Source organism: Phasianus colchicus, chromosome 1, assembly GCF_987193195.1.
Source record: "Phasianus colchicus chromosome 1, bPhaCol1.hap1.1, whole genome shotgun sequence".
Classification (NCBI taxonomy): domain Eukaryota; kingdom Metazoa; phylum Chordata; class Aves; order Galliformes; family Phasianidae; genus Phasianus; species Phasianus colchicus.
Window position 1 is genome coordinate 125998679 of NC_143436.1, and position 27202 is coordinate 126025880.

Consider the following 27202-nt stretch of genomic DNA (forward strand, 5'->3'; position numbering starts at 1 on the left):
TCTATGTTGAAAAGCAAAGAGCCAGTAGTTGCAAGTCCCACAGGGCACTGCATGGTCCTGGTCCCAGAGCAGCCAGATCAGGAAGCAGATCACAGCCACCATGACCACTCATAAGCTTGGATTTCCTTCCTGTGGTACAGTGGGGAGAGAGGAGGCTACACCATTTGTTTCAGGATCTCAATCTGACATGCTGTTGCACATGCAGGATGTAGCCTGAGAGGTAGAAAGCTCCAAGCTCACAAACTGTGGGATGCTTATTTGTGGCTGTAATCAGCAGATAAAGACAGGCACAAACCACGTATCGTCTCTAAAGAATAATTAGTGAAGGCACAATCAGTGTGTAGATTCTTCCTTCTTGTACCTGGCAATGGTGGCTTTCTTTAGATTTATTTATTCAAAAATCAGACTCCAGGGAAGTAGAGAATTAAATCATTTAGATTAACCCCTCCCTCAGCACTGTGAATTCTAAGGAGCAAGCGCTGACACACTGCTGGGCCGTTACAAGTTGAGTCCCAAAAGAGCATGTGCTAGAAGGCCTCATTTAGCAGCAGGTTTTTAAACTCAGCTGTTAGATTGAGAGCAGGGAACAAAATAAATGGTCTCAGATGAAGTTTCATTTTTTTAATTGGCAAAGTATTTTCACCTTCCTGCTTTTCTCCTTAATCCTCTGTTTCTGTCCCTGACTAAATCTTAACCTCGTTTTCAGTAGGTCCTCAGAAACTATTTTTTTATGAACTGACACTTACCTTGAACTTTCTGCTTTTTTGCCTTGCCATGCTTGATGTGTGTACAAAACGTCTAACAGTGTGCATCAAAATGAATGTCACATGTTTATTCTTTTGTCATTTCATAATTCAGATTATGAAAATATACCCCTTTTCAACTGTTTACCTTTAAATTCTTCAAAATACTAATTTGTTCTTTTCTTTCTTATGTACAGCAAAATTTGGAGAGTAACCTCACCAACCTTATTAAGAGGAATACTGAACTGGAAACTCTTCTGGCAAAACTCATTCAGACCTGTCAACATGTAGAAGTGAGTACTGACCTGCATTTGAAAAACTTATAAATTGAATTACATTCACTTTAAGCTTTCAGAAAAGTTTTAAACAAAATCATAACAAGTACAAAACTAAGTTAAGGTCATGATAAACAGAACTTTTTTTTTTTTGGACCTTATTCACTGTTAAATGGTATTCCCATTATAGCTAATCCTCTTTTTCATTCCTGTTCCCTTTAAATTACTATTGTATGTTTGCTTGACCATCAGCACTGCTAAACTTGGGTACACCACTCAATATCTGTAAAATGCTTATCTGCTTGGCTCCTTTGCAAGGCAGAATAATATGTACTGATGGAAAACTAAGGCAAAGAAATAGTAAGGCCCAGATCCACAATGCTTTCTGTCTGCCACTGATTACTTTTAAAATCAGAATTAAGTATCTAAATACAGATGAGGCCTTCAAAAGTCATGTAAGAAATATATTTTTCTTCCAAAGAATAAAGATGCCTACAAGTCTTTGAGTTGCCTGAGGATAGCACAGTAAGGAAGGACCTGGATTCAAATTACCTCCAAATCTAGAGGATACTTTAGATGGCCCTGTGGGGACTGCTGCTCTACATGAAAATTAAAATTATCACAAATTTAACAATGGGAGCTTGCATAGGAAGAAAAGAGAGTCCAAAATAAACTCTGTTTTAGCAGAAGTTGTCTTTTTACATTTTTCAACTCTATGAGACCTTCTCAGTTTCTTAAAGTATAATCCGGTCAGTGAAGCAAAAACCACCATGAACAAATAGCTTCCATGTTATAAAAACTTGCAGAAGACAGCATGAAATACTGTCATTTTGCTTTCTGTCATTAAAATTGTACAAATATCCCCATAGCGTCAAAGTGGTCACCAATGCTTTCCTTGTGGTCAGTCTCAGCTGTGAGTCCCAAGTGACACACTACATATAAAACATATAAAATATATTTTCTCCCCTCCTCCGGGAAGATTGTTGATGAAGAATTCTAGGAGACCAGGGAAGGCTCAACCTCATGAGGTCCACATGTTTCTTGACAGATATGAAATTCTTTGAGATACACTGTGCTAATGATTTGCAGTGCTGTCAGTTTTAGTAAGTGCTAAACTCAATTTTAGATGACGTGGGGCAGAAATCAGAGAACACAAAATGGGGAACCACAACATAAATAGTGGTGGTTTACACCTCAATCACAGAGAAAAGGTATTTTCAATTGAGCACCTAATTGTTAGCCAGATTAGCATAGCAAACTTATTTTTTTCAGAGAAGAATCTTGGGGTTTTGTTTGCATTACAGTATTGTCTATTGACAGGCTTCAACACAGGAATATTTAATTCCTGCCTGCATTATGATTACTGCAGCAACCTTATTTATTCAGAGAAGAGTATGCAGCATATGCCCAGCTGCATATAATAACAGTAATGTTGAGTATGGCCGTCCATACATGCAAAAGGAAGCCAGGTTCTTAGTCAGCATTACCTGCAGAATAGTCCTCAGGAATTTGGGTGAGGAAGGTAGCCTCAACCCAGAGCTTTGAGACAGAAGTACGATGGGCAGAAAGTTAATTCTGACATACATTGCCTTAACACAGCCACCTGCCAGCTCTCTGTAGGACTTCTTTTTTAGATCAAAATTCAGTCACCTAACCAGGCCCAAAAGCAACTGTTGCTTGTGAGTGGTTTCAAAGTCGTGTCTTAAAAAATTCATACTTATAAACAGTGGCAATGGCAGATGTTGAAGCAATAAAACCAAACAACAACAACAAATAAACTAAAAAAATACAGGACTGATATTCCAAAGAGATCACCCCATCCATTTTTCTATCAGCTAGTTGGCCTGTCACCCCTGTGCCACTCGGTAGAATGGGGCTCTACAAAACCATGAAAGTTATCACAAGATTAGACTTGAGGTAGTGGATTTGAGCTCTTTATAATAAACAGCAATAACATCATACAGAATAAACGTAGCATTGGATGGGATCTGTTGCAGATAGTGAAAGATAGAGATGAGACACATTTTCTTCCAATATATATATAAAACTCAGAGCAAAAAGTATGAAGCAGATGAGCCCAGGACAGCATAAAGCCTCTTCTACATTAATGGCATATATCCAAGATATGCTAGATATAGAAAATTTTAAATTGTTCCACCTCCTCTGCACTATATTTCCAGCTGTAAGCTTTGCTATTACAAAAAATCCAACTTGTTCAACTTGTAACAGATGTGCTACTGTCCCTTGAGTCCTGTTTTAGCAAATTTCTCTGTAGATGTAAAGAAATAGCAGCAAAGATGTTAATAAATTCCTACCACGTCTTATTCTTCAAATTAATCTAATTAGCATTTAAATTAGCTGAATATTAAGAAATGAGCTTCAGTCAAAACCCTGGACCTAAGCATCACTGGAAATCAGGCAAGTGGGGATGTAGAAGTAAACTCTAAGGCTATCTGTTTTTTCCAGAACTATGTGAAAACTTCAGATATGATGCGAATATCTCAAACACATGAGATGCTGAGACTTATATAGAATTTAAAATTCAGTGTGCTCTTCTTCTTTGTGCTTCTTCTATACCAAAAATCACCCAAATAAAAATAGAGAATGAAACAAACAATATGCTGTTGTAATGTTAATATTAAAAATACAAAATTAGAAAATATGTAGAAAAGCATAAGTTTCCAATGATTATATTAGTGTTGCCATATGAACTCATTAACTGGTTGAAACTGAGCAGGCAGTTAGTTTTATAGGGGAGGTCTCACACTTTTCTTCTTTTTTGATATAATATATTACAGATAATGATATAAAATATAGTTAATGCCATTTTTAAGCATTTAAAAATATAGGTAACGCACTGTAAAATCTGCTAGATTGACATTACCTAATTTAAAATTATTTTAGTGCTGGTTTATATTTTCAGAGTTAAAACCCAGCAAAAGAAGCCTGGGGGGTTTTATGCCAAATAATGTGAACTTTGAAAAACAAAGAAGAAAAGGAGGTTACTGGTCCTTGTGTTAAAGTTACCCAACTTTTATTAAGGGTACATCAAAAACAATTGTTCTAATTAACATGTGTTTGTAGAAACTAGAAACAAACGCTGACTTTTTAAAAAAGCATATATCGTCTCAGGAAACAAACAAAAAAGCCCCAACACTGTCACGAGAAAGGAAAAATGAATGTCATTTTTGGCTTTTGATATGGACCAGGAGCTGATGTTTCTTAAAATGAACAACAAACAGACCATGTGTCTTTTGCAGAAATGCATCCGCAGCAGCCAAACCAAATGTTGTTACAGTGCCACTGTTTCTCATCAACAAAGTGTGCTGCTGATGGCTTCCCAGCAACAGACTTATGGCAGATTAATTATTTACCATACATCCTTCTCATCAGACGATTGTAACTTCATCTATAGCAAAAACTAAATCCTGTCACTCCCTGTCCTAAAACTAAAGCTTGTTCTCTTCAGAAAGAGAGCCATTTTTACTTTTCTCTCATATTAGCAGGCAGGAACTGGTCAACAATGTGCACTCTCTGGAAACTGGATGATTTCCAGCAGCTAGGGAGGGGGCTCGGGAGCTGCCTTTCGTCACAGCAATGGGGACGTAAATCTTAACTATTTTTAGATGGACCTCATCAATTTGTGACAAGATTTATCCTGATGTGGGATCTAATCTTGAGAGACTGGAGGAGTCCACTTCCAGGCTTGGGTTCCTGTGAGTGGTTTTGGGCCTATCAGCAGGAAAAGTTGGGTGAATAAATCAAGCCAGACTTGTCTTTACTGCTTTAAGTGAAACTGAGACATTATTAAGTGTTTTATAAAATCTGGATGACTGACTTTGTGCCCGATATGAAAGTATAGTCTGTGCTAACACTTAGTTTATGGTAACACTTAATTAAAAAAATCCCATTTTCTCAGTGGGAGCCACACCCTGAGAACTGCACACTTCAGACACTTAACATTCTTTTTTATCCCAATTCTTTCTTTTTATTTAGGAGCATACAGGCACACTGATTTTACTCACTTTCTAGACTCGTTCCTGACATGTTTTCTTTTACACTTGCTTTTGCACTCTCCGTTCCTCTGAAATTCCATTTGTCCTTTCTTGATTTTCCTGAAAATTCCAAAGCTGTTCATCAGGAAAGTTTTGTTTTCCTTCCTTGGAGATAATGGCAGGTCTACAACCTCACCCTTGGCCAGGCTGCTTTCAGCATCTTTCCACAGCATGTAAGGGGGTGCAGGGCCCTGGAGTCCCAGTATTCCTCCTCTGTGAGGATTACCAGGCTTGGTTGTAACAAATGGTAGGTTGATTCATATGATAAAATGCAGTTTTCTGTGCAAACTGAGAAGATTGAATAGAAATGACTTCTAAACTTCAATATAATGATTTCATAGAATCATAGAATGATAGAATCATTTGAGTTGGAAGGGATTTGGAAAGGCCATTTAGTCCAACTCCCCTGCAATGAACAGAGACATCTATAGCTAGATCAGAGTGCTCAGAGCCTATTTGTAGTTCTAGTTTGCAGTTTTTATACATCTTGTAATATCTGTAGAAAACCTGTAAATAAAGCACTAAAACCAGTCCCGGTAGATTATTACCTATAAATTCCATGGACATTCACCCAGTGAGGGAGCCCTCTAGCATGTGGTTAGATCAGCATGTGTCTCTAAAGAGTCCATAAAAACATCTGTGTGTCAGGAAAGCAGCTTTGTTTTGCAGCTATGGGGAAGATGGCTGGGGAAAAGAAGTTAAATGGCATACATTAAGAGCGCATGTATAAGCTCTTTACAACAGCTGAGGCTCTAGCTGGAGTCCCACTGCTGCAGAATTTTTCTGGTAACTGAACTTTCTTGCAAGAACCTTGGACAAATCTTCTAAAACCACCATTGTAAAATTGGAATTGCCAGTTTGCAAGGCACTTTGTTGTTAGGAAAACATGAGTTTGCTGCAAGTATATTAGATCATGACAATAATAGATATTAGGCACAAATTTGAGCATGAGACTCTTCTGCCAGTTATTTTTTTTCTTAACTTTCAGTGTTGTTTCTGGACATTTTTCTCATCTCTTCTAGGAAGTATATGATCAAGCATCTATTATTTAGTCAATACCATGAAGCTGCTCTCATCTGTTATGCAGAAGCATAATCTGAATTCAGCTGGAGGAAAAATTGGAACAATTATCCAAGGGAGAGAGGAAAGGAAATAGGTTTTGCTTGTAGACAGTTTTATAACATCTGTACCTCAGTCTTTTTGTTTGGTTTGGTTTTATTTTCAATTCACCAAACGTCATAGGAAGCAAATTCTGGACACTGCTGCAAAATCATTTTTGGCTATTCAAAGAGGGGAAGGCATTTCCCTATAATTGCATAGCCCTCAAACTGCTGCCTCCTTTGCTTTCTGTTTGTAATGGAAATATTCAGTTTCTAGCTGCTTCTGAAGATCTGCTGCAGGCTAAATCTCAGCAGAAACTTCTCAATCAAACATTGTTTTTGTGTCTCATCAGGTGTTTTTATAGCTATGCTATGCAATCACCTGAACAAAGTTGTGTATTGAAAGGTCCTTCGCACAGATAGTGAATGCTTACACCAGTCAGCCACGTTTTAAATCAGTGTGACAGCAGCTGTGCAAAAGCAATGAAGAGAAGATGGCAGCACCTGCAAAAAACCTGCTGTTATCTTTTTTTTCATCTTTATTTTCTTTCTTTTTTTCCACCTTGCCTTATCAAAAAGAAATGAGCCAAATGGGAAAACTGTAAAGAATGAAAATTCAAGATTCTGTTTAGACTGTGTCTACAAGAGAGGTTCCTTAAATTTAATGACACCGTGTGATCTCCATCCTTTTTTATACAAGATACGTGAAGCATTTCTGCTATTTGAGGGAAAGCAAAGTCAGAACTGAGTTGTCGGAGTGATTCCCTGAAGAAGCACAAACAATAAAGAGGCTTTGTCTGTGACAGTAATAAAACAGTGGATGCTCATGTTTTCACTGTCATAGCACTTACTCCTTTTTGAGATTTGGGTCCATTGCATTCAAAGCCTGAGAAAACTGAGAAGTTGTCTTTAGAAAAATCTTAATGCAAAGCCTTTATGTAGATTTTGGTGGCTGAACTGCGGCAAATGTCCTTCGTAGTCATACATAGCTGAATACTTGTGCTTTGGAAAAAGAAATACACTTTGATGGGGTTTTCTAGACAATAGGGGAGGGGCGATAGATTAAAAAAGCGTTTACCATCAGTATAAAAAGTATATAGGGTAGGTAATATGGAAAGTATCTGCACTGAAAAGTCTTTTTTTTTTTTTCTGTCCTAATGTCTCCTAGTTTTGTGAAGATACAAGATATTTGTTCAGCAGATTTGTCTCTTCAAGTCCTAGAAATAACTTTTTTTTTTTTTTTTTTTTTTAAAGTAGGCACAAGAAGGATTTGAAGGAAACTGGGAGCTATTTTTCTCAATGAGAGATTAATTAGCAAACTTGATGTGCCTAAAACCCTCAGGAAGGTTTATAGCATTTTTTTCCTCTGACAGTTTCTAATGAGAGGGAGATGTTTTATCTGTTAACATGGTTTAGATGGAATATGTGGCATGATCTACTTTTGATTTACAAGTACTTCACTTCTACTTTTAATTCCACTCTCATAAAACTTTATTTCATTCAAAGTAGCTTCAAGGAAGCTTCAGTGAGTCCTAATTTTACATAATAGTAGAGAAATTTTAGAAATAAAACTAACAAAACATACTAAGTATATGGATACTTCAGAATTAATACTCATTCAAGGATGTCCTCAATTCATGCCCAGCATGCCCTAGCCTAGTAGTCAAATATTATTTGCCTAAGGAAACATTTAATTGCTTTCACAAATGACTAATTAAATGCATAATTGGTCACATATATGTGTCTAGAACTGCAGCACTATGCATACCATTAATGTACAGATTAGGTATATCCTAGAGTATGCTATTGCATCTAAAACTGTTTTATAACTTTTTAAGTCATGATTATTATATTGGTTGCATGGACTAAATATAAATGAGTAGGGATTCTTGTCACTGTCTGGGAAAAAGACCAGTTCCCATTCCCTCCATCTCTTCCTCTGCCTCACACCCATACACAGGTATGTGTTCACATCTATGTCAGACTGACATCCCTGCAAAACCTTGTCCTTAGAATTAGAAAGTAAATTTCAGTCACTGTTAATCACTAATCAAGGAATACAGCAGGTAACACTTTGTGCCTACCATCTGAGAGCATAACTCGGCAGTCAAAATACCCTTACTTTTTGGAGCTCTGTCTTTGAGACATTTACCTTTATGGGAACAAAAAACCTTCCTAGATTTCTCCATTATCTATCCTAACAGAAGCTGCTGAACAATAACAAGAGCAGTAAGAAGACCAAAGGCATTGTTCCTTTAGCAAATATGCTAAATACTGGGCCAGAGACCCCAGATTTTAAGTACTGAACTGCTGGATACAAGGGTTCATCTTCAACATTCTTTGAACTTCAGCGATTACTTACTTGGTTTTGTTTTTCTACCCTGAATAAGCCAAGTGGAATGTTTTGCTCAACATGACAAAAAGGCATGGTATCAGCAGGAAAAACAAAATCAGAACAATAAGTAAGTAAATATTGTTCAATTCAAAGAAAATATTTTTATTATTTAGGTTCAAATAATTGATTAACAGAAAGGGAAAAAATAATGACTTAAAGGATTAATTTAACCCTCTTAAGCGTGTCTTGAAAAAACACATCCCTCCTAAGGGCTGGTTTCACTAAAGCTTAATCAGTCTTAAACATCACTGCTGCCAGAATTGCACCCTCTCTGCTGCTGCCCTCCCAGCTGTGCTGCTCTACTTGCTTTCCATGTGCCAGTGCAGTGTCCAAGTCAGCCAGGTGAGCTCAGCCCAGCCATTTCCCCATGTGGCTGCACCACCTTCAGTGCATAGAAGGAAAGTGTGGAAAGACTTTTCTTTTTGGCAGTATGATCCCAGAGCAGTTTAACCTAGCTGTGAAACTGCATTTTTTCTCTCAGGAAATATCTTTCCTCCAGTTTGCTTTCCTGTGCTGAAAAAGGCTAACTGTAGGTTCAGCATCATGCTGCATTTGTGTTTCATAAAAAACAGTGCTTGGTTCCTTAAAGCAGGCCTAGTCTATCAGCTGTCAGCCTCACCGTATCTGGAGAGGTTTTTTTATTAGAATTTTCCGGACAATTTGAATTTAAGATGTTTAATGTTTTTAATGGAAATCTTATGAAAACAATTTGTTTGCTTGCCATGAAACTCCTGTGTTGTTTTTGTTCTGTTTTGCTTTGCTCCTCTGATTGGATTGTAAATGTCACTGGAGGACTGCTAGGATCCTTGCTGGTTAGTTTTTCTCAACCATCTGCTTCAAAGCACAGCAAGGCAAAAAAAAAAAAAAAAAAAAAAAAAAAATCCTTTAATATTTGAATGAGTAATGTGAGTATTTCAGACTTCTAAAAAGGTTTACTTTCAGTCAAGATTGGGAAAGATAGCCTTATCAGTGTGACTTGAAGTACTATCTATAGCTATCCTTGCCTAATTGGTTCTTCGTTCACCAAATTCCTAGGTAGCCAGATTCAGTTGCTGTACTTCTGTGCTGAACTTTGTTTAACCTGCTCTGAGACTGCCTCTAGACCCAGGTTAGAGATAAACGTAGAATGCAAACAAAAACAAAGCCTCTGGCACCTTGAAATGGGAGATGGCCATTCCTTTCTCTTGCACCAATTTAGTCTAAAGCAGTTGTAGTTGATCCCTTCAGATGGCAAGCTGATTAATATCACATATTTCCAAAGGCACAGTTTGTCACAATAGATAAAATCAGTTTTACTCTTAGACTTGATAAAATCTAAAAAAGCTTTAGTCTAAGAGATGCTTTTGCTCTACAAAAGTAAATGGAATAACCTGTGTTACCAAATAGGGATAGGAAAGCAAAGAATTCCTGGCCAGGAATTCAGTCTTAAAACCTAAAAAGAAAGAAATATGTGGCAATAAAATATTGGCTGTTAAGCAGAATTAATGCAATTTTTTTTTCCCTCTTTTATTTTTGTTTATGCATAAATAGTAATTATATAACCATCAACTCACACTCATAAAGAAAAGCTGATATTCTTTGCTTACCTGGCATGGCAGGTAAAATGTGGCATTTTGAGGAATGTAGGCCATTTTAAAATAGAAAAGCTAAAACCTAAACACATACCTCACTTTCCAGAGATTTTTCTACAACCTACTTTATTTCAGTTTGCACAACTAATGGAGGACCAGTGAATAAAAATTACTCTGGTTTTGATTAATTTATCCCAGTCAGTCTTAAAAAAGCAGGCAGCCTCTTAGAGTGTCTTATTTTGTTTGTCATTTTGGGATTATTTGCCAAAAGACTTAAGCATTTGCACTTGCAGATAAAATTGCCTCACTCATAAGGAATTCCAGAGGGGGAGTTTTGCTCCTGTGCAAAAAAGTCTGCTGAGATACTGAAATATCCTTTGATTCTGGTATATTAGCTTTCATAGCGTGAATTTAGTCCTATGGCACTCTGTTTGCCTTTGAATTAACCATAGAAGTTTCCTGTAACCTTTAACCACTAGCAGCGTTACAGTTTTGTGATTTCCCAAACATCTGCTAGGGACTTTGAAACCACCATTTTAATTTTCATATGACCTAAGCTGCAATTTAACTCAGGTCTCTGAAGATGAAAGCCTAGGATGCCTCTACAGAGAGTAGAATGCTTTCCAATGCAATTCTCAGCTTGTGGATCTGGGAGCAGCTGGCCTGCTTTCCCCTTTGGGTCAGGAGGGCTTGTGGTTTCCAGCTCCCTGTCAGAGATGCGAGGAAACCCTATTTCTCTATTGTTTAACACCCACTCCTTGAGGCTTAGGCCATTAGACTGTATCCATCTGTCTGGAAAACCTGGAAAGATCTCTGACTGTTTTTTTCAGCTAACTGTTTGAAGTATTAAGATGTTTGGGAACTAGAAATAAATTACCCATGAAAGCAAAAGGACTAAACTAATTCCTTTCTTGTTTATTTTGTTGTGGGAAATGTCATAACTTCTCTAAATCCTAACAAGGCCTTTGAGTCCATTTTTAAAAAGTTTTGTGGTATGGAAGACAAGTTTTTTAAAATGGTACCAACAAAAAAAGATACTTTAGGTTTAAGATAGTTACGCTTATGGATTTCTAAGGAGTCTTCTAATGCCAAAACTAAGTGCGTTGATATCAGTGACATTTTCAACAGAAAGTTGTCTCCAAGTCCAGCATAAACTCTTGGACAATGAGAATTTAAGAACTGATACTCATCCTGGATGGAGGATACACAGAATTAATTCTGTTCTCTGCGTGATCCAGAGCTTCCCACAACCCAAGTCAGTGACACAGCCTCTGGACTTTTCAAATGAGACTCTCAGTCTTTTTTTACTGAACTCTTTGGAAAGAGGGCTTTTTTTTTATGTGGAAAAATATAGAACATAAAACCTCAAATATTTTCATCAGACAGAACTTGCATTCCTTGGCCAGTCCCAGCTGGAAGTTATTGTCAAGGTTGCTGTTCATCAAAGGACTCAAGCAGAAGGCAAAGTCTTATTCTGGTATTTCTGTAGCACCTGTACAGCAGAGCCCTGTTCCATGCCTCTGGCTCTTTGGTCTGACATATGACTCCTCAGAAATACACAAGTAAATAATATTCAGTGTTAATCTCACAAGTAGTCCCTTTAGGGCCATTGCTAATATGCTGCACTTAAAGTTAGGCATGTGCTCAATTATGAAGTTATTACTGATTCAGAGGCCTTCTAGGCTGAAAATTTGATTAAGGAGTATTTCAGCTTGAGAAAAGCCCCCAAATTAAATGTTGTTTTCTTTTTTCATGTAAGGCTCAGACATATAAAATAATTTTGGAAATATTCCTTCCAGTTTTAATAAGCTCATGCAAACTATAACATTGGAAATGTCTTCAAATGAAGTTTATAAATGAGTATACTTTCCAGATTTCAAAGGAAAAAGAGAAGTCTGCAGACAGTGTGTAAGAAATTCAAGGTTTTCTTCCAAGCATTTCATTTTTCTTAGTCTAGAGTTTCTTAATTTAAAATTTAATTAGTACTTTATTTTTTAAACCATCTGGGCATTAATGAAACACTGCTGACTTAACCTTTCTGAACTCTCTCTATCATGAAAGTCACCCCAAATACTACTCAGGTGTCCCACACAAAACACATTCATGATGTAAGTCGTGATAGAAGTAACACTTTGAGTGGAAGCTACTCAAAAATCCTGTGAAATGTTACAGTAATTCAGTGCCAAAGTCAGCACAGGCATGAACAAACCTTGTTATTGAAGTAAAAAGAGTTGCATCCGTGTGTAGTGAAGGGATTGTTGCCCCTTGACTGAGCCCATTTGAGATTCACCACCTTGGTGGGATTTCAGTCCACTAGTGAAATAGGTGAAATAGGTGCAGGGGAGATTTTTGTGTTGGACACCTTGTTGAAAACAGCTCTGCACAAGTTCACACCAGGTGTTGGTGCTTGACCAGGTGTTACACAGCTGGTCTGGTGGGGTGATGATAAGAGGTGGAGTTGGAAGGATAACACAACCCAATTTTTGGCCCTTCAGATATGTTAATTGACTAGTTCTGGATTCTCCATAAGCCATCAGGGGAGAGATGTATGTACTGTCAGAGGCTTTGGGTGAGCTGTTCCATGGTCTGTCTCTACTCATGAACTCTGCTGGGAAAACAGACGGAGGACATTGCTGTTGTATGTAGATAAATAGGCACCCTAAAACTGCACGGTGAAAGTACTTTTTTCACCTTCTATGTGCAGCATTCTTCAGAATTTTCAGTACCATCTATTCCCTTCCAGAAATGAATTCATTTTCTCTATAACTCTGACAGCATAATTAATATTTAAACCAATGAAATATGCAACTAAATTTTAACTTTATAAAGGTTTGAGGAAGATAATCCAAAATCTTAATGAAAGCAGGTCTTTGTAAACAAGTCCCCTCTTTGCCCAGAGGACACAATGTATTATATATTAGCAGGTATTTATAAAATTGGTCTTGGCCCAGACTTAGACACATAGGCATTTTCTTAATCTTAATGAGCTCTGTAATACGCTTACAGGTAAATGCATGTTTAAAAACATTGTTGGAAGAAAAAAAAAGAATGCTGAGACAGATCAAGGTGTTGATTGGACTGAAAAAAATAACCAAGGAGGGGAAATATAGTTAGTTTTCACCTGGAACCGTTCCCTGTTCTGGTTCACCACTAACTCTACTAGTGCAATGGAAAAGGTGATGTAGTGTAGTTCTAGGAGAAACTGGCCAGGATGGAGGGCTGCTTTATCCTCTTAGCAAAGTGAGTATGGAAGCCCAACTCTGAAATCATTCCTTCTATTTCTTCTCCATTGTAGATATGATTAGGACTTTTCACCTTTTTTATTTCTCCTCAAGCTGTTTATTTAAGCTATGCATACTAATGCTCTTAGGGAGGTACATCTTGCTTGTCATACAAAATGTTGACTTTCCATTGAAAGAAATCAGTCACATTCAGAAACACAGCATTTTCATCTGGAAAACAAAACTTTTCTATTTCAAGTTTGCTTGTTTTTTTTGACAGAAAGTCAACATTTTCCACAGAAAACTAGTATTCTTTGTTGCTTTTTTTGATGCTAAAAGCAGTTTCAGCAGCTCATATTATATCTGCATCAGCACAGTTACTATATTCTGATTTATCATCAAAGTAGCAATGATAAAGAAGACATTCCATACACATGACTAAGTAATGCCACTTGGATCTCTGGTTACTTCAATCTTTCACAAACCACTATATAGACACTGAAATTAGTTAAGTGTTATCTTTTCAGATGCTAAATTCAGCAAGTCAAACATTAGGAATTACTAATGAAGGCAATTCAAGCCAAAGTAGTGAACATATATTGTCACTGTATAACTCCATAATTTGCACTTTGAGCTTATAGTATAGTTCTGTTTCTCATATTAGAAAGGAGATGGTAGACCTGGCAGAGTTTCAGAGAAGGAAACAAGAATGACTGAAAGTATGAAATGGCTTTCGTGCGAAGAAAAACTGAATCATATCAGACTCTTCAGTGTGGAAAAGAAGCCCTATAAGAGGATAAACCAGTAATCTAGTAGATCCACAGAAGATAACGCTTATGGGGATTAATAATGACGTAAAAATTGTTTCTAGTTCAAGATGATTCTGGGCTGAAACTGGTTGGAGGATGAGGCAGTATTCTTGGGAAGCACCATACGTGCTTGGCTTTCTTAAGACACCTTGCTAGCAGATGCTGGCATTAGCAGCTAATGGAGGCAGGATACTGTACTAGAGGTACCGTGTCATCTAGTACTTGTGCTCTTACGTGCATGAATATTCATACAGTCCTATGTACTTCTTCAGTCTGTGATGTATTATGCACCTCCTGAAGAGCTTTCATATCTAACAACTGTCGGCCATAACGGACATCACTGTCATCATAGGAACAGGCTTTTCTCACTTGAATTAGAAATAAGAGCAGCATGGTTTACTTTGTAGGTAAATGCATCTCGCCAAGAAACCAAGCTGATGGAAGAATGTGACCAGCTCATTGAAATAATACAACAGAGACGACAAATAATTGGAACCAAAATCAAGGAAGGAAAGGTAACAGCTTTTCTTCTTTATATCACAGAAACAACATTACTTATTTATGCTTACAGGTTTTTGACTTCAGGTACTTAAAAATTTGTAAGTCTCTCTCTGTAATCCTGAGCCATTATTTTTTTATGTAAAGAGGAAGGAAATCAGCTAAGGTTAGTATGTCAGACTTAAACACTTTATTTAGTATTTCTCTTCCTACACACGATTATAATTTTTAAGGATAAACATTGAAATGATACCACTGTCGGTAAATAATAATATTATGATGACTAATTAATGCTTCCTTCCCTCTGCTATATGCCTAACAGCCTGTCTCCAAAATATTCACTTTCACAAAGTGCCACGGTACTTGCTACACATTTCTAATTACTGAGTTATGATGACTATTCATGGCAAACGTACCGAGCAATATTCAAGTTTCAACATATTGAGCTAGCTACCTGTTAACTCAGAACCACATTAGAGTCGAATTAACATTCTTATTTGCTTGGTACATGGTGTTTACTCTTTAACTGCTAAACTAACCAAGTCAAATATAAACTCTTCTTGTGTGGGAAAGACTCAGGAAAGGAACAAAGTCAAGAGCAGGTTAAATGGTTCATTCAGCTGTCAAGCTATTCCAATTAACTTGAAATGAAAAGCCTGTAGGCAAGGGCTGACTTAAACATGTTTGAAACTGTGGGTCCTGTACATTGTGTGACAGAACCTGAATTTCCCCATGCTGTTAACAAAATATAATTCCCTTCTACATGGAAATGATGGCCTTTTGAATTATTGTTTCAACTGTGTTCCCCTATGTATTGAGACCAGCTGTGCATTCAATGAAGTAGAAGTCTTTCCCTTATTTTGGATTTATGCTACATTAGTTACTTTTTAAAAATTGATTGCTTGTGAACATGTATTCTGATGTCAAATGTATGTGAGTATTGCTGATATCAGAATATATCCCCATTCTTTGTTCTACTTTGTTTAATCAAAAAGTGGTACCAACGGAAGGCCAGTTTAGGTCTGGAATGCATTTCCTCAGAATGCTGTAGATGCTGAAAGATTCATGGACTCAAGAGTCTTGTGGACTAACTCACGAAACAAAAACAAACTGAAGAAAAATCAGAGAACGAAAAGAGCAATAACAATAACAAAACTGCAAAATTAAATGCTGCAATGCCACTTCAGGCTCAGGACATCCATGAGCCACAGATTGCTGTTGGCTGAGTCAGTCCTCTGAGAACGTGTTATTTCCTAGACCGTGCCTCCACTACTGGCCTGTTTAAACTAGATGCTGAGCTAGATGGACAATTAAGATTAGTTCTTAATCTGCTCTTAACGTGAGAATCAGGCTAGTCTTTTCTGAGCAATTAGTATATAGCATAACAGTCATGAAACTTTGTTAAGGATTACAGTGTCCAGGAAGCTCTCTAATGGCCAGAAAATCTGAAAAACCACAGGAAATTCAGCTCCAGGTATCTTCTTTTAAAGCAGGCAGTGACTTCTCTCCGTAGTCTTTCTGGAAGGCAAAGAATGGCAGATTTTTTCTAGGAAACGATAGTGAAGGCTACAGAGATGGAAATACTCAAGTACAGTTCTAGCTAAGACTGCATGGCTGCGCATTCAGACATAGCAGTCTTAAAATGGTGTGCAGCTCCTTCCTTAATTTCACTTATCACCTAAAACCTGTGAAACCCAACTGAGCACTTAGCAGGAAGAACACTTAAATAGACAAGATATTTTAGTGCTGAAGTCATTACTGCCACTATGGACAGAGGGAGGGGACACTCTTCCTTTAGATGTTTATGGTCAGTTGTCTTTCTAAATTTTAAAGAAAAATCAAGTAAACAAAAAAAACTTGTTGATATGTAGACCTTGAAACTCATGGCATGTCCTCTAAATGCTAAAAAATCACAAGGTAACATTTGTATCAGTTCATGCTTTTTTTTTTTTTTTTTTTAATACTTAAATGAAGAGGTGACCTATTACTGCAGTGTATCTTTCTCTGGTTAGACTGGTGTAGCCAAATTGTTATTTCTGCTTAAATGCACAATTAGAAAAAGTATTTTCTTATCCTTGGAACAACCAGTTGAACCATTCCCATTCCCAATATCTATCTCCATCTCCCACTGTATTTATGAAAAGCTGACATCTAAATACTGTTCCCTTATTCAGATAAGTAATTGTGAAAGTACTTCAATTATTGAGTCTTCCTCAGTGTAACTGTACATCTAGATGCATAACAGTCTAAACATAAATCAACAATAGGAAAACTACCAACACCAGCCATATCAACAAAGCGTAACCAGTAAATCATAAATCGGTGGAAGAGATTCTCTGCCTCTGCTCAGCACTTTAATAGACCCCATCTAGTTAGTGTATCCAGGTTTGGACTCCCAACACAGAAGGGCATTGGAAGAAACTGGAGGAAACTCAGGGAAAGGCTTCCAAGGCATTGGGTGCCTGAACACTTGAACTCAGAGGAGAAAGCCTGATCAGATCAGTAGCAATCTCAAAATCTGTATGCTTTTCCTGCATTTTAATCTTTATTTCTTCTACCCTTAAAAGAAACACCAATGTTACTGAACACAAAATGTTTAGACAGTGATTTCTTTTTGAAAGTTTTCCAAAAGATGTTTTTTTCCTGTAGACTTTAATTGTCAAATAGGAGCACTAAGATACATTTATCTCTGCTTAGAAAGGCATAACTACTGTCAAATTATATTTGAAATTACACTCAACAGCTTCAAAGTTTATGCCATAATTCCCAAGATTAAGAACTCTGTCATGATTATAAGCTTGCACTTTTTTTGCTAATCCACATACTTCTTAGTTTCCTCATTTTTCTGGTAACTGAGTCCTAATGCGTTTCTAAACTTCAGATTATTTCATTTCCTTCCTTTTTCTTACTCCTGTTCAAACTATGAAGTAGCAGCAATCCTGGTGTGATAACAACGGGAAGGACTCCCAGATCTTTCAGGAACTATTAGTTTTGTTAGCCAACATTGTCTTTAAATGGGGAATTGACTGTGCCCCTCCCTAACCTTTCAGCTAGTGATTACAGTCACATCTACTGTGTTTATCTCCAGCACATATGTTTTCAATAGTAATAATCATCTCTTCAGTACTACTGTGCTTTTGTCCTGTTAAAAATACCCCCCCAAAACCACCTTGTTTGACTAAAAGCTTGTCATGAAAATGGCTGGCATGTATTGTTGGTAGAAATTAACAGGTTTTTTTTCTCAAATTTTTTTTTCGGATGTTTTTTTATGAAATTTACCTCAGTAATATGGAAAAAAAGTATGCATTCTGTAAGCTGCCATTGAGACTGATCACTTCAGGGAAATGGTTATCTAAATAGCCTTTAGTTATCATGTAATCAGAAAGTACCAGGAAATGACGTTTCTTCTGTTGGAAGGTAAGCCAGCTGTGCTTGTTTTGGCTCTCCTCTGTTGTTTTCCATGTGGAAAATTTTCAGGCATGAAGGCTGTGCCTGTCCCCTGGTTAAAAATGTTTTGTGGCTTGTGGAAGGTAGTCACCATCAAACTGGTGTGAAAGAAGCTCTTGTCAGGGAGGCCATTTGTCTTGAGTCCCCCTTTCCACGTCAGTTCTGCCTCAGAAGTGCAAATGTAATAGTGATTTGTGACCTTAGAGAAGTGACTGCTTTCTTATGTTTCCGCACAAGGTGGTGAGGTTGAGAAAACTGGCTCAGCAGATTGCAAACTGCAAACAGTGCATTGAGCGCTCGACATCCCTCATCTCTCAGGCTGAGCAGTCGCTGAAGGAGAACGATCACGCTCGCTTCCTGCAAACTGCTAAAAACATCACCGAAAGGTAAATATGTTCCTCTCAATAAACAAGACAACCTCAGTTTCAGGCAGTTAGGCTGCTGTGTGGCTTTGTCCCACCGCTGTGATAATGTGGTCAAAGAAGGAAGGATAAGCTGCTGCATTCCTCAGTAACACCACTTTGTGCTGTACCAGACGAGGAATCCTTGCTGTAATGCTAAATCAAAGCATCCCTTTGAAAAGAGAAGTAGTCAAGAAAGGGAGTGAATTAAGTATTAGAACAGTTAGAGAAATTCATAGATTCAGAAAGAAATAAGGGAGCAAGTGCGTTCTCTTGGAGAAATTTGATGTAGACTTACAAAACAGCAAGGAACAAGGTAACAAAACTAGGAATTGGGCTTGATGACCCTTGTGGGTCCCTTCCAACTCAGGATATTATATTATTTTCTGATTCTGTGAAAAGGTATAGCTTTGAGAACACGTGATGTACATCTCAGGTAGCCCACTCAAATAGTTGAGGGTTCAATAGCATGAATGTCTGGAAGTTATGGAGGCTATTGTTCTGGGTTCCTAGGTGCAGGGAATTTCTGCTACTTCTAGCATCCTTGTTCTTTTTCAGATATATCAGAGACAAGAGAATTAGTGTTTTCAGGAACCTGTCCTGTCAGAAAATTCAGTCTGGTTTCAGGGCAAATGCTGCGAAAGCTAAAACATTCCCACTGAATGTCAACAGTAATTTCTGATGAAATTCACTTGGAATTATCTGCTGTTTAGCCATTAGCAAGAGAAACAAAAGAAGGAGCATGTACCTGTGACAATGATTAAGAAAACTATAATAAAGCATCTTAATTCATTCAGCTTTTTTATTTTGCTTTAAAAAAAAAAAATATCTTGAGTTCACATTGTACCTTCACAACGTCCAGCCAATTTTGACCTAGTGCAGATCATGAAATTCCTTGTTTTTAAGCCAGTCACTTACTCTAGAGCACTGTATGCAGATTCCTAGAATATCTATTTTCACCAAAGCTGTTTTAATCAATTTATATACAAACCAGAAACACTGGGTTTTTCATTACAAGTTCATAGAATAGAAACTCTGCTGAGAAGGGCAAGGCAAGACTGTGGATTCAATTTGGTCTGTCAGACTCGGACCCTATTTTGTATTCTATCACTAAGATATATTGTGCTACTGATTTTTCCTGGGTGAAGCTGATAAAAAAAAACTACCACAGAATATTCATGAGTGCTGTGAGGAAAATGCCGAAGGAGAGAGTAGGGCCTTTATTCAGTATTCAGTGGAATAAGAAGGAGGAAGATAAAAAAACTTTCTAACTATCAGACTACCAGAGGACATTCAGAAAAGCTCCGTTTTGAACTTGTTGAAATGAACGCTTGCATCATAAATAGAGAGACAGGAGTGATGCTTAGAGAACAGAAATGAGACCAGCTGACGTACGTGTCCAATCAGATCTAGTTCTTGGCTATCACAGATTGCTTATCTGTAATGAGATGGCTGTTAATCATTTAAAGCAATGAATAAAAACAGGGGGAAAAACAGCAGGTGCTTGCAGACAAATTACAAATAGAAAAAGAGTAAAAAAAAAAAAAAAAAAAAAAAGTTATTTTTCCCAAGTAAGTCTCTTAGTTCATATGTGGTGAGTAATGTTTTATTTGCACTCAGACTACTCTCAACAGGGTCCTGAACTCCTGGAGCTCCTGGAAATAGTCTTCTGAAACTATGCTCGTTACATTTCTTCATATATTTCAAAGTAATTGTAGTATAATATTCTCTTTTGTAAGCACAACAGGTAACTATGTATAGCAGAGACATTACACACACTACAATGATTTATATAATGGATTATTTACAATGGGTGAACTGAATTTATCCAAGAAAACCCCTCTCCAACCAAGTACAGTGTCAGATGAAATAAGCAGAAAGTACAAGAGGAAATTCATTCCTCTGAACCTAAAATGATCTTTGAAACGGTGAACCATCAAAAACTGACTTTAACACACTTAATCACAGTGCATTCTCTGTATTGTCCCGAAAGAGCTTCATGATAAGGTCTTCTTCAGAGAAATTTTTCACTTTACATACCTGCTTGCTGGTTTCTTAGTAAGGTTATTGCTGATTTTTTGGAGGTGTGAGTCCAGCTGAGTCTGCCCTGCAAGAAATGTATGGCTCTGCAAGAAGCATATGTCTTGTTTCTCTACTAGATCTAAAAGCACAACAGCACAACTGCAACTGCAGGTGAACTGCTTGGGAGTGAGAGGGACAGGGAAGAAAAAACATCAGTTTCATAGAGAAACAGTGCTGAAAACTTCATGGCAAGAATTATTGGCTAGGATATCTCAGATCAGTCTTTGAAAGTCATCTGGAAGACAATAAGAAGCGCAGCTCAGATTTTGACTTTTCCAACTGAATTCTTAAAGTACTTGAAAATGGATTTCTAAGCAGGTGTTGGCTTGCAGCCTTTTCAGTCTCATCTACAGTGAAATGCTCCAATTTGCAAATCTGTTAATTGAAGAAATCAAAACATTTTGACCTGATACCTTGTGACTGACAGATAAGTGACATATATTGTGCTCATGGTTTTGTGTTCACCTCCAAACCAAAACAATTTTCTGTTGTGTAACACAAGGCTTAATAACCTTGCAGAATTCTCTCCTGAATTTTCTGTAAGCATTTCCAGTATCCAGCTATGCAGTAACAAATGTTTTGAGATGGCAAGTTGGAGGATCCAGAAAGTAGATCCTGTTGGCAGCTTTCTTCTGAAAGTTCATTTTTTAATGTTCTTGCTGGTGGACAAACAAAAAGTGGATGTAGCTCCTGAAATGAGGTAGGCAAGGAAACCCTTTAGTTCGAAGGAAGTGTGCACACATGCTTTGCAGAGAAAAGCTTTTCAAAATAAACTGTGCTGACATCTATTGGTTTTATCTTCCTCTGTGCTTCTTGAATTTAACAGCAGTCTGCTGAGGAGGTGTGGTGGTCTGCAGCAAGCCCTTGAGACAGCACTGTGAAGGAATGCCTGTAGCAAGGAACTGCCAGGAAAAAAGGGGGTTGGGAGAGATGCAGCGTATGTCAGAATCGCTTAGAACACAGATAAAAATTGTGCTAATGCTACTTTGGTTCAGAGGTGACTGGAAGGAACAGTTAGAAGTATATTGTTGCTCAGTCTGTATTTTATTAAAAACTTATCTAACACTGCACATTAGACAAAAGCTAAGTACCAAGAATTTTTCCTGGAGACTTTTCTTCCAAAAGTGGCAGGAGAAACTCCTGACAGCCAGTATAAATAAAATATTCATAAAATATTTGTCAAGCTTTTGGAGAATTCATAGTGATCGTGATGATTAGATCCTACTTTGTTGTAGAAGCTATTGTGTCTTTGAATGTGCTAAAAGACCTTTTCTTTTCATTATAGGGTTTCCATGGCAACTGCATCCTCCCAGGTTCTAATTCCTGAAATTAATCTCAACGATACTTTTGATACTTTCGCACTTGATTTTACCAGGGAGAAGAAATTGTTGGAATGCCTTGATTATCTTACAGGTAATTTTCTTCTCAATATTCTAATGTATTTCTCATAAAACAGTAGTGATAGGATTTTCTTCATTGCTCTCCCATTTAAACCTTTATATTTTACCCCAAGCGGCCCCAGAGTGCCCCAGGTAGCATTAGGTGCTACCAGCCACAACAGGGATGTATTTTCTGTCATCCTCATTCCTCTCACTGCTCCCCACCAGGATGTGGATAAGTGTAAGAAACGGTTAAAAGTCACAGCAGCAGAGTGAAATAAACGAACAGCTGGAGCTCAGCCTGGAGTGGCCCAGATCACAGCCCCAAGTCCTAGGAAGGAAAGCAGGGACCCAGTGCTGTTTCCCAGGAGGCAGATGTGCCAAGAATTACACTATCCCTTAGGGCTGCCTTTTCGCTGCAGCAGATTGCAGTCTGGCAGATGTCCTGGGCAACCAGAAGCTGTTCAAGCTATCAGCATGGAGGGCTTAGCAGTGGAAAATGTTTTCTTGTAGCAACTGTGCCTTTCCCCCGTCACATAACCGGAGAACCATGCTGTGTTTGGAGCTGGGGAGCATGCAGTGTGCTCTGCAGTTAGCTGAGATCTTTGGCCTGTTGACTCCTGCAGGATTAAATCGTTACTGATGGCCTGAGTCATGTGCTGTCTCAGAGTATATAATGACTCACAAAGAGAAACAAATTACTGTAATTTAGGATGTTTTAATTTCAGTGCCAGAATTAGAACAATTCATTCCATTTCAATTGAAAACAGAAGAGACAGGGCGTGGGTTTTCATTTTGCAAGGTCTTTAAGCATCTTCTGTTACTAGTCACAATTTGCAAGGAAAAACACAAAGCACTGTTAGAAAAGCACTTGAAAACTCTATGTGGGCCCATTCTCTTTGCCCAGATTGCAGGAAATGTACTCCTGCTATTTCAGAAGAATGCAGGAGCATGGAGTCTCCTCACGGCCAAACATGGATCTTTTGAGATGCAGAGGGCTCATTTCTGGCTTTTCTACAGGGGAATAAATGATTAAATGAATTCTAAGAGAAACAAGGCTGTCTGCGTGCACAGAGTTGCAGCAAAGTAGATCTGTGGAGATCTTACCATATCTGAATGAGCAGTGTTTTTCTGCAAGAAATTTCTCCATCACTGCGTAACTTGTGAATGCAGTCAGTGTATGAAGGATACTCAAGTAAATAATACACAAAAATGTGGTGAAAGTTCCTTGCTACTTTTTACACCAGTTGCTACCGGTTAAATGTTATGATGTCTGGCTTTCCCCTCATTGCCTCTCCCCCCAGTGTTTACTGAAGTTTTGCACCAAAATTGAGGGCTCACCCTGAAGTTGTAAAAAGACAAGGAAATGAAAGGAAAGGTTAACAGAAATGCCAGGCTTATTTGCCCAGACTTAAGAATCTGCCTGTAGAATAATTGGCCTCAAATTGTTTATCGTCAGAGAAGAGGAAAATCCACCTCATTTTGAGGCAGGTATACCACACAACTGACTATTATGGAGATGCCTATTTCTCCTAATTGGCTCCAAACAAAGGCTGGAAAGTCTCATTCAAAAGTAGATAATTATGGTTTTGATATTTGAAGGTATTTGAGACAAATTCCATTTAGCAGTCTGTTCCCCCATCCCCCAATCTTCATCTCTTTGCACATCACATGTCAATATCACCAGTCTAATTGCTGTGCAGTGCAGAAAATGAAGGATGTGTCTGTTCCAAAATGAAGGGCAGTCTTGCTGCAGTATTCAGTCAGTGCCACAAGGATTCCTTTTGTGGCCCATCATACTGGCTGTGCTCCTTCTGTGCCTTCTTCCTACCTCCTTCACAGTCTTGAAAAATTTATCACAATCCAGTCTAGGGGAAATTGCAATATATCAAGCTATTAAGCTGTTTTACACTAATCTACCGTTTTCATCCTTGCCTTTGATGCTCAGTGAAAAACAGTTTTAGCTGGCCCTGTATTTTACTATTTTTCTTCACATTAATGAATATCATCTGGTTGCAGTGGCAAAATCCAAAACATGTTTGAATTAACTGAACATAAAATGTGACTGATTCAGACTTAGATGCATTTACATAAATATTTTTTATGTATATAATGCATATATGTATGTGTATATATATAACCCTGAAAGTCAAATGCACTTGATTCTTCTCTATTAATATTCAGAAACTCTAGAGGAACATTTGTTTTATTTTCTCCTTTCAGATTGATGAATTCAATCTTTGTAGATTTTACATTGAAATCTGAGTGACAGAGTGAATTGGGCTTTACCTTTATCATGTTTCAGTTAGGTAAAATAAAGACCATTTGCACGTCCTAGCAATACATCTTTGTTGCCAATTAAGAGTGGATACCTATATTACGTCTAACATCTGTTCTGCTTCTGAACAAAATGGCAAAGCTTGAATTCCAGCCTCATTCTCTCTGCTGTCAGTTGCTTTCAAAGCAATTGACCTCAGGTATCTTCTGGAGATTTTCTTCTTTGTTTCTTCCCCAGTGTACTATACATCAGATCTTCTTCATCTTCCATCTTCCCAAGCCATTTTCTATGTGACATATTGAAACTCCACTCTTTCTTTCCTCCTAGGCTATTTCTTTCAGTCATTCCAAAGCTTCTGCTATCCAAACGAAAATCTCTGCTCTCTCTCTCTGAAAGTTGCCAGCTCGACATTGAGATGTCAAGCTCAGCATAGTAAAACAATACCCTTAATCTTCCTCTGACTGTTTCTTCCTTGGTATCTGTAGTATCTGTAGTCTGAATGTCTTTTGAAAGTTTTCAGTCCCACTGGTTGCTCAGGCTATTCATCTGGAATTCATTTTTTCCTTACCGTGTGTCTAGCTAGATACCAGTGCCTGTGACTTGGAAATTCTCTGCACAGTGTTGTTGACGTAGGAACATTTTTATCCATTGTGAATCAGAAATACTTTTCTTATGTTATAATGCTGTGAAATCAGTTGCAGCAACATCTATCCTTTCATCTTGCAGTTTTCCTGCTTCGAAAATCCCATCTGAAACAATGATACATTTTCTTCATCCATCACTTTAGCTAAGACTGCACTAACAAATATGCGTTTTCTGGTGTATGCCAGGATTTTTTTCACGTGGAAACAGCTTCATTCTTGAAGCCTATGCAACTTGTCCTTCCTTCAAACATACTTTTACTTTTAAAAGAGTAAAGCCATTCTTCAACCAACCCAGTCCCATGCTTTGGTTATAATCTCTTTCCATTCAGTTGTTCATGAATAGTTCCAATCTACCCAAAGACCACACATACATGGTGGTTTGGCTGAGTTCTTGCTGCCAGCTCATGTGTGGCATGTTAGTGTAACACATTCAGTGTGATGTGACTGTGCCCTTCAAGTTATTTTCACATTGTTTCAGTCTGGTATCACGATACATCAAGGAGGCACTAATTACCAGCTGAGAGATTCAGAGCAGCTTCCTCACCTCCCTCATGTTCACATCCAGCAGTATTAATATTCCTTTTGTCAGAGCAACCTGCTCTAGATGAAGGTGTCTCTGCACATTGCAGCTGGTTAAGACCACGTGATCTTTAAACCATTCCGTGTTCTATAACCATTCTGTTATTTCTAGGAGTAAATTTACAGAACTGCTTTGCTAAGATCAGTGATTACCTTTCAGGCATCTCAGACATGGTTCCTGACTATTTAAATACGTCTGTGCATTTTTGAGTTGAAGTCACACAAATGGACTAAAGCAGCCTTTGGCAATAGCTTTCACTCCTGGGAGTGTTGATTCATAAATGCAGATGTATGAAGCGATGACTGGACAGACACCCAGATGTCTGCCCTGGTTCTCTTATGGAGACTTCCATGCTATGACCAAGGAGAACTAAAGATATTTGGAAGCAATTTTTTAAACTGCTGTAACTTTCTTTGTGCCTTGCAAAGTCTGCTGATGATGATTTCAGGTTTCCTTACTATTCAAGACTGTAAATGTGGGGTGTTCAAGAGCTGCTTCATATGTTTTTTCAGCTCTCCCTGACATCAGATAGCAATTTGCAGACAGGAGGCTGCAAATATCCGATGGTATTAAGAACATCAGCTGTCAAGCTTCGGTCTTGTTATGACCGTGAGTCAGTACTGCATTCTCACCCTGAAATCATAGAATCATAGAATGGCCTGGGTTGAAAAGGACCTCAAAGATCATATATTTTCAAGTTCCCTGCTGTGGGCAGGGTTGCCAGTCACTGGACCAGGCTGCCCAGAGCCACATCCAACCTGGGGCTAGAAGTGCTCTTGGATGATCACTGCTTCTGAAGTGGAGTATGAGGCTGTATGTCTTGCAACGTTGTGACTGGGCAGAACTGACTAGGATTTCTCTTCCTCTGCTGACCTCTGCTGTACTGGAATCCTGGTTCCTGGGCAGTGATGGAGTGTGCCCTAGTCAGTGCCATGGGAAGGATGCTGGTGTCTTCGTGTTGTTCTGAACTCTGTTGAGCTTCCCTGATAGCAACCAAGCACTGTAGCAGTACTGGTAAATGTTAAGGTGAAGATAAGTGATTAAGGTCAATCTCTTTAATCACTTTATGAACTCACACTCTTCAGAGGTGTACCTCTTGTGGGATTTTGTGTTTTACAATCTGACTTCTACATTATTTTGAAAGTTTAAAACTACTGTTCATATGCAAATTTCCCTGTCAGTCTTCAGGGGAAGTATGTTTTGTTTTATTCTGAGCAGTTTTTTAAATAAGTGTTGTTGAAGAGCTGAGTTTCATGCAATGTGGTCTCAACTCTGTGTAGATTAATCAAAAAAAGAGAGAGAAAATATGTCTTGTTCAGGTTCTTTTTTTTTCCTGTCCTTCTCGTTATGTGAAGGCCTGTAAATATCCAGTCTTCAGTGGGGCCAACCAGGTGTGCATATAAAGAGTATCAAGGCTGTCATTTTCAAAGGAGTAGAGAGACTTGGGTACTACTGAAATGCAGTTTACAATTCATTTAGCAGTTGGCAATTGTTGCTTTCCACTAAGTTAATATTTATTATCTATATTGTAGTTATAACAGGTGCATTTGAAATAGAGTTTTGTCCTGTTAAGTGCAGGAGAAGATTGGAGAAGACTTTAGTTCAGTACTAACATTTGATTTTCAAAGAAATCCTCCTTCTATTGATATCCCCCTCCTGAGACTGTTCTTATTTTAGTTCATTTCTTTCTCTTTCTTTATTAATATCCATCTGTCTCAAGGGTT

General features: G+C 38.0%; 1 protein-coding gene across 2 annotated transcripts in view; it reads left to right on the forward strand.

Annotated features, from left to right (window-relative positions):
- The window catches only part of MID1 (midline 1), a 136261-nt gene that overhangs the window by 91574 nt on the left and 17485 nt on the right, over positions 1–27202 (forward strand). For both annotated transcript variants that reach the window (XM_090125825.1, XM_031596114.2), the window contains 4 exons: positions 941–1036; positions 14577–14684; positions 18352–18500; positions 21883–22010. In XM_090125825.1, the coding sequence (XP_089981951.1) occupies positions 941–1036; positions 14577–14684; positions 18352–18500; positions 21883–22010 (481 nt within the window). The remainder of the gene's footprint in view (positions 1–940; positions 1037–14576; positions 14685–18351; positions 18501–21882; positions 22011–27202) is intronic.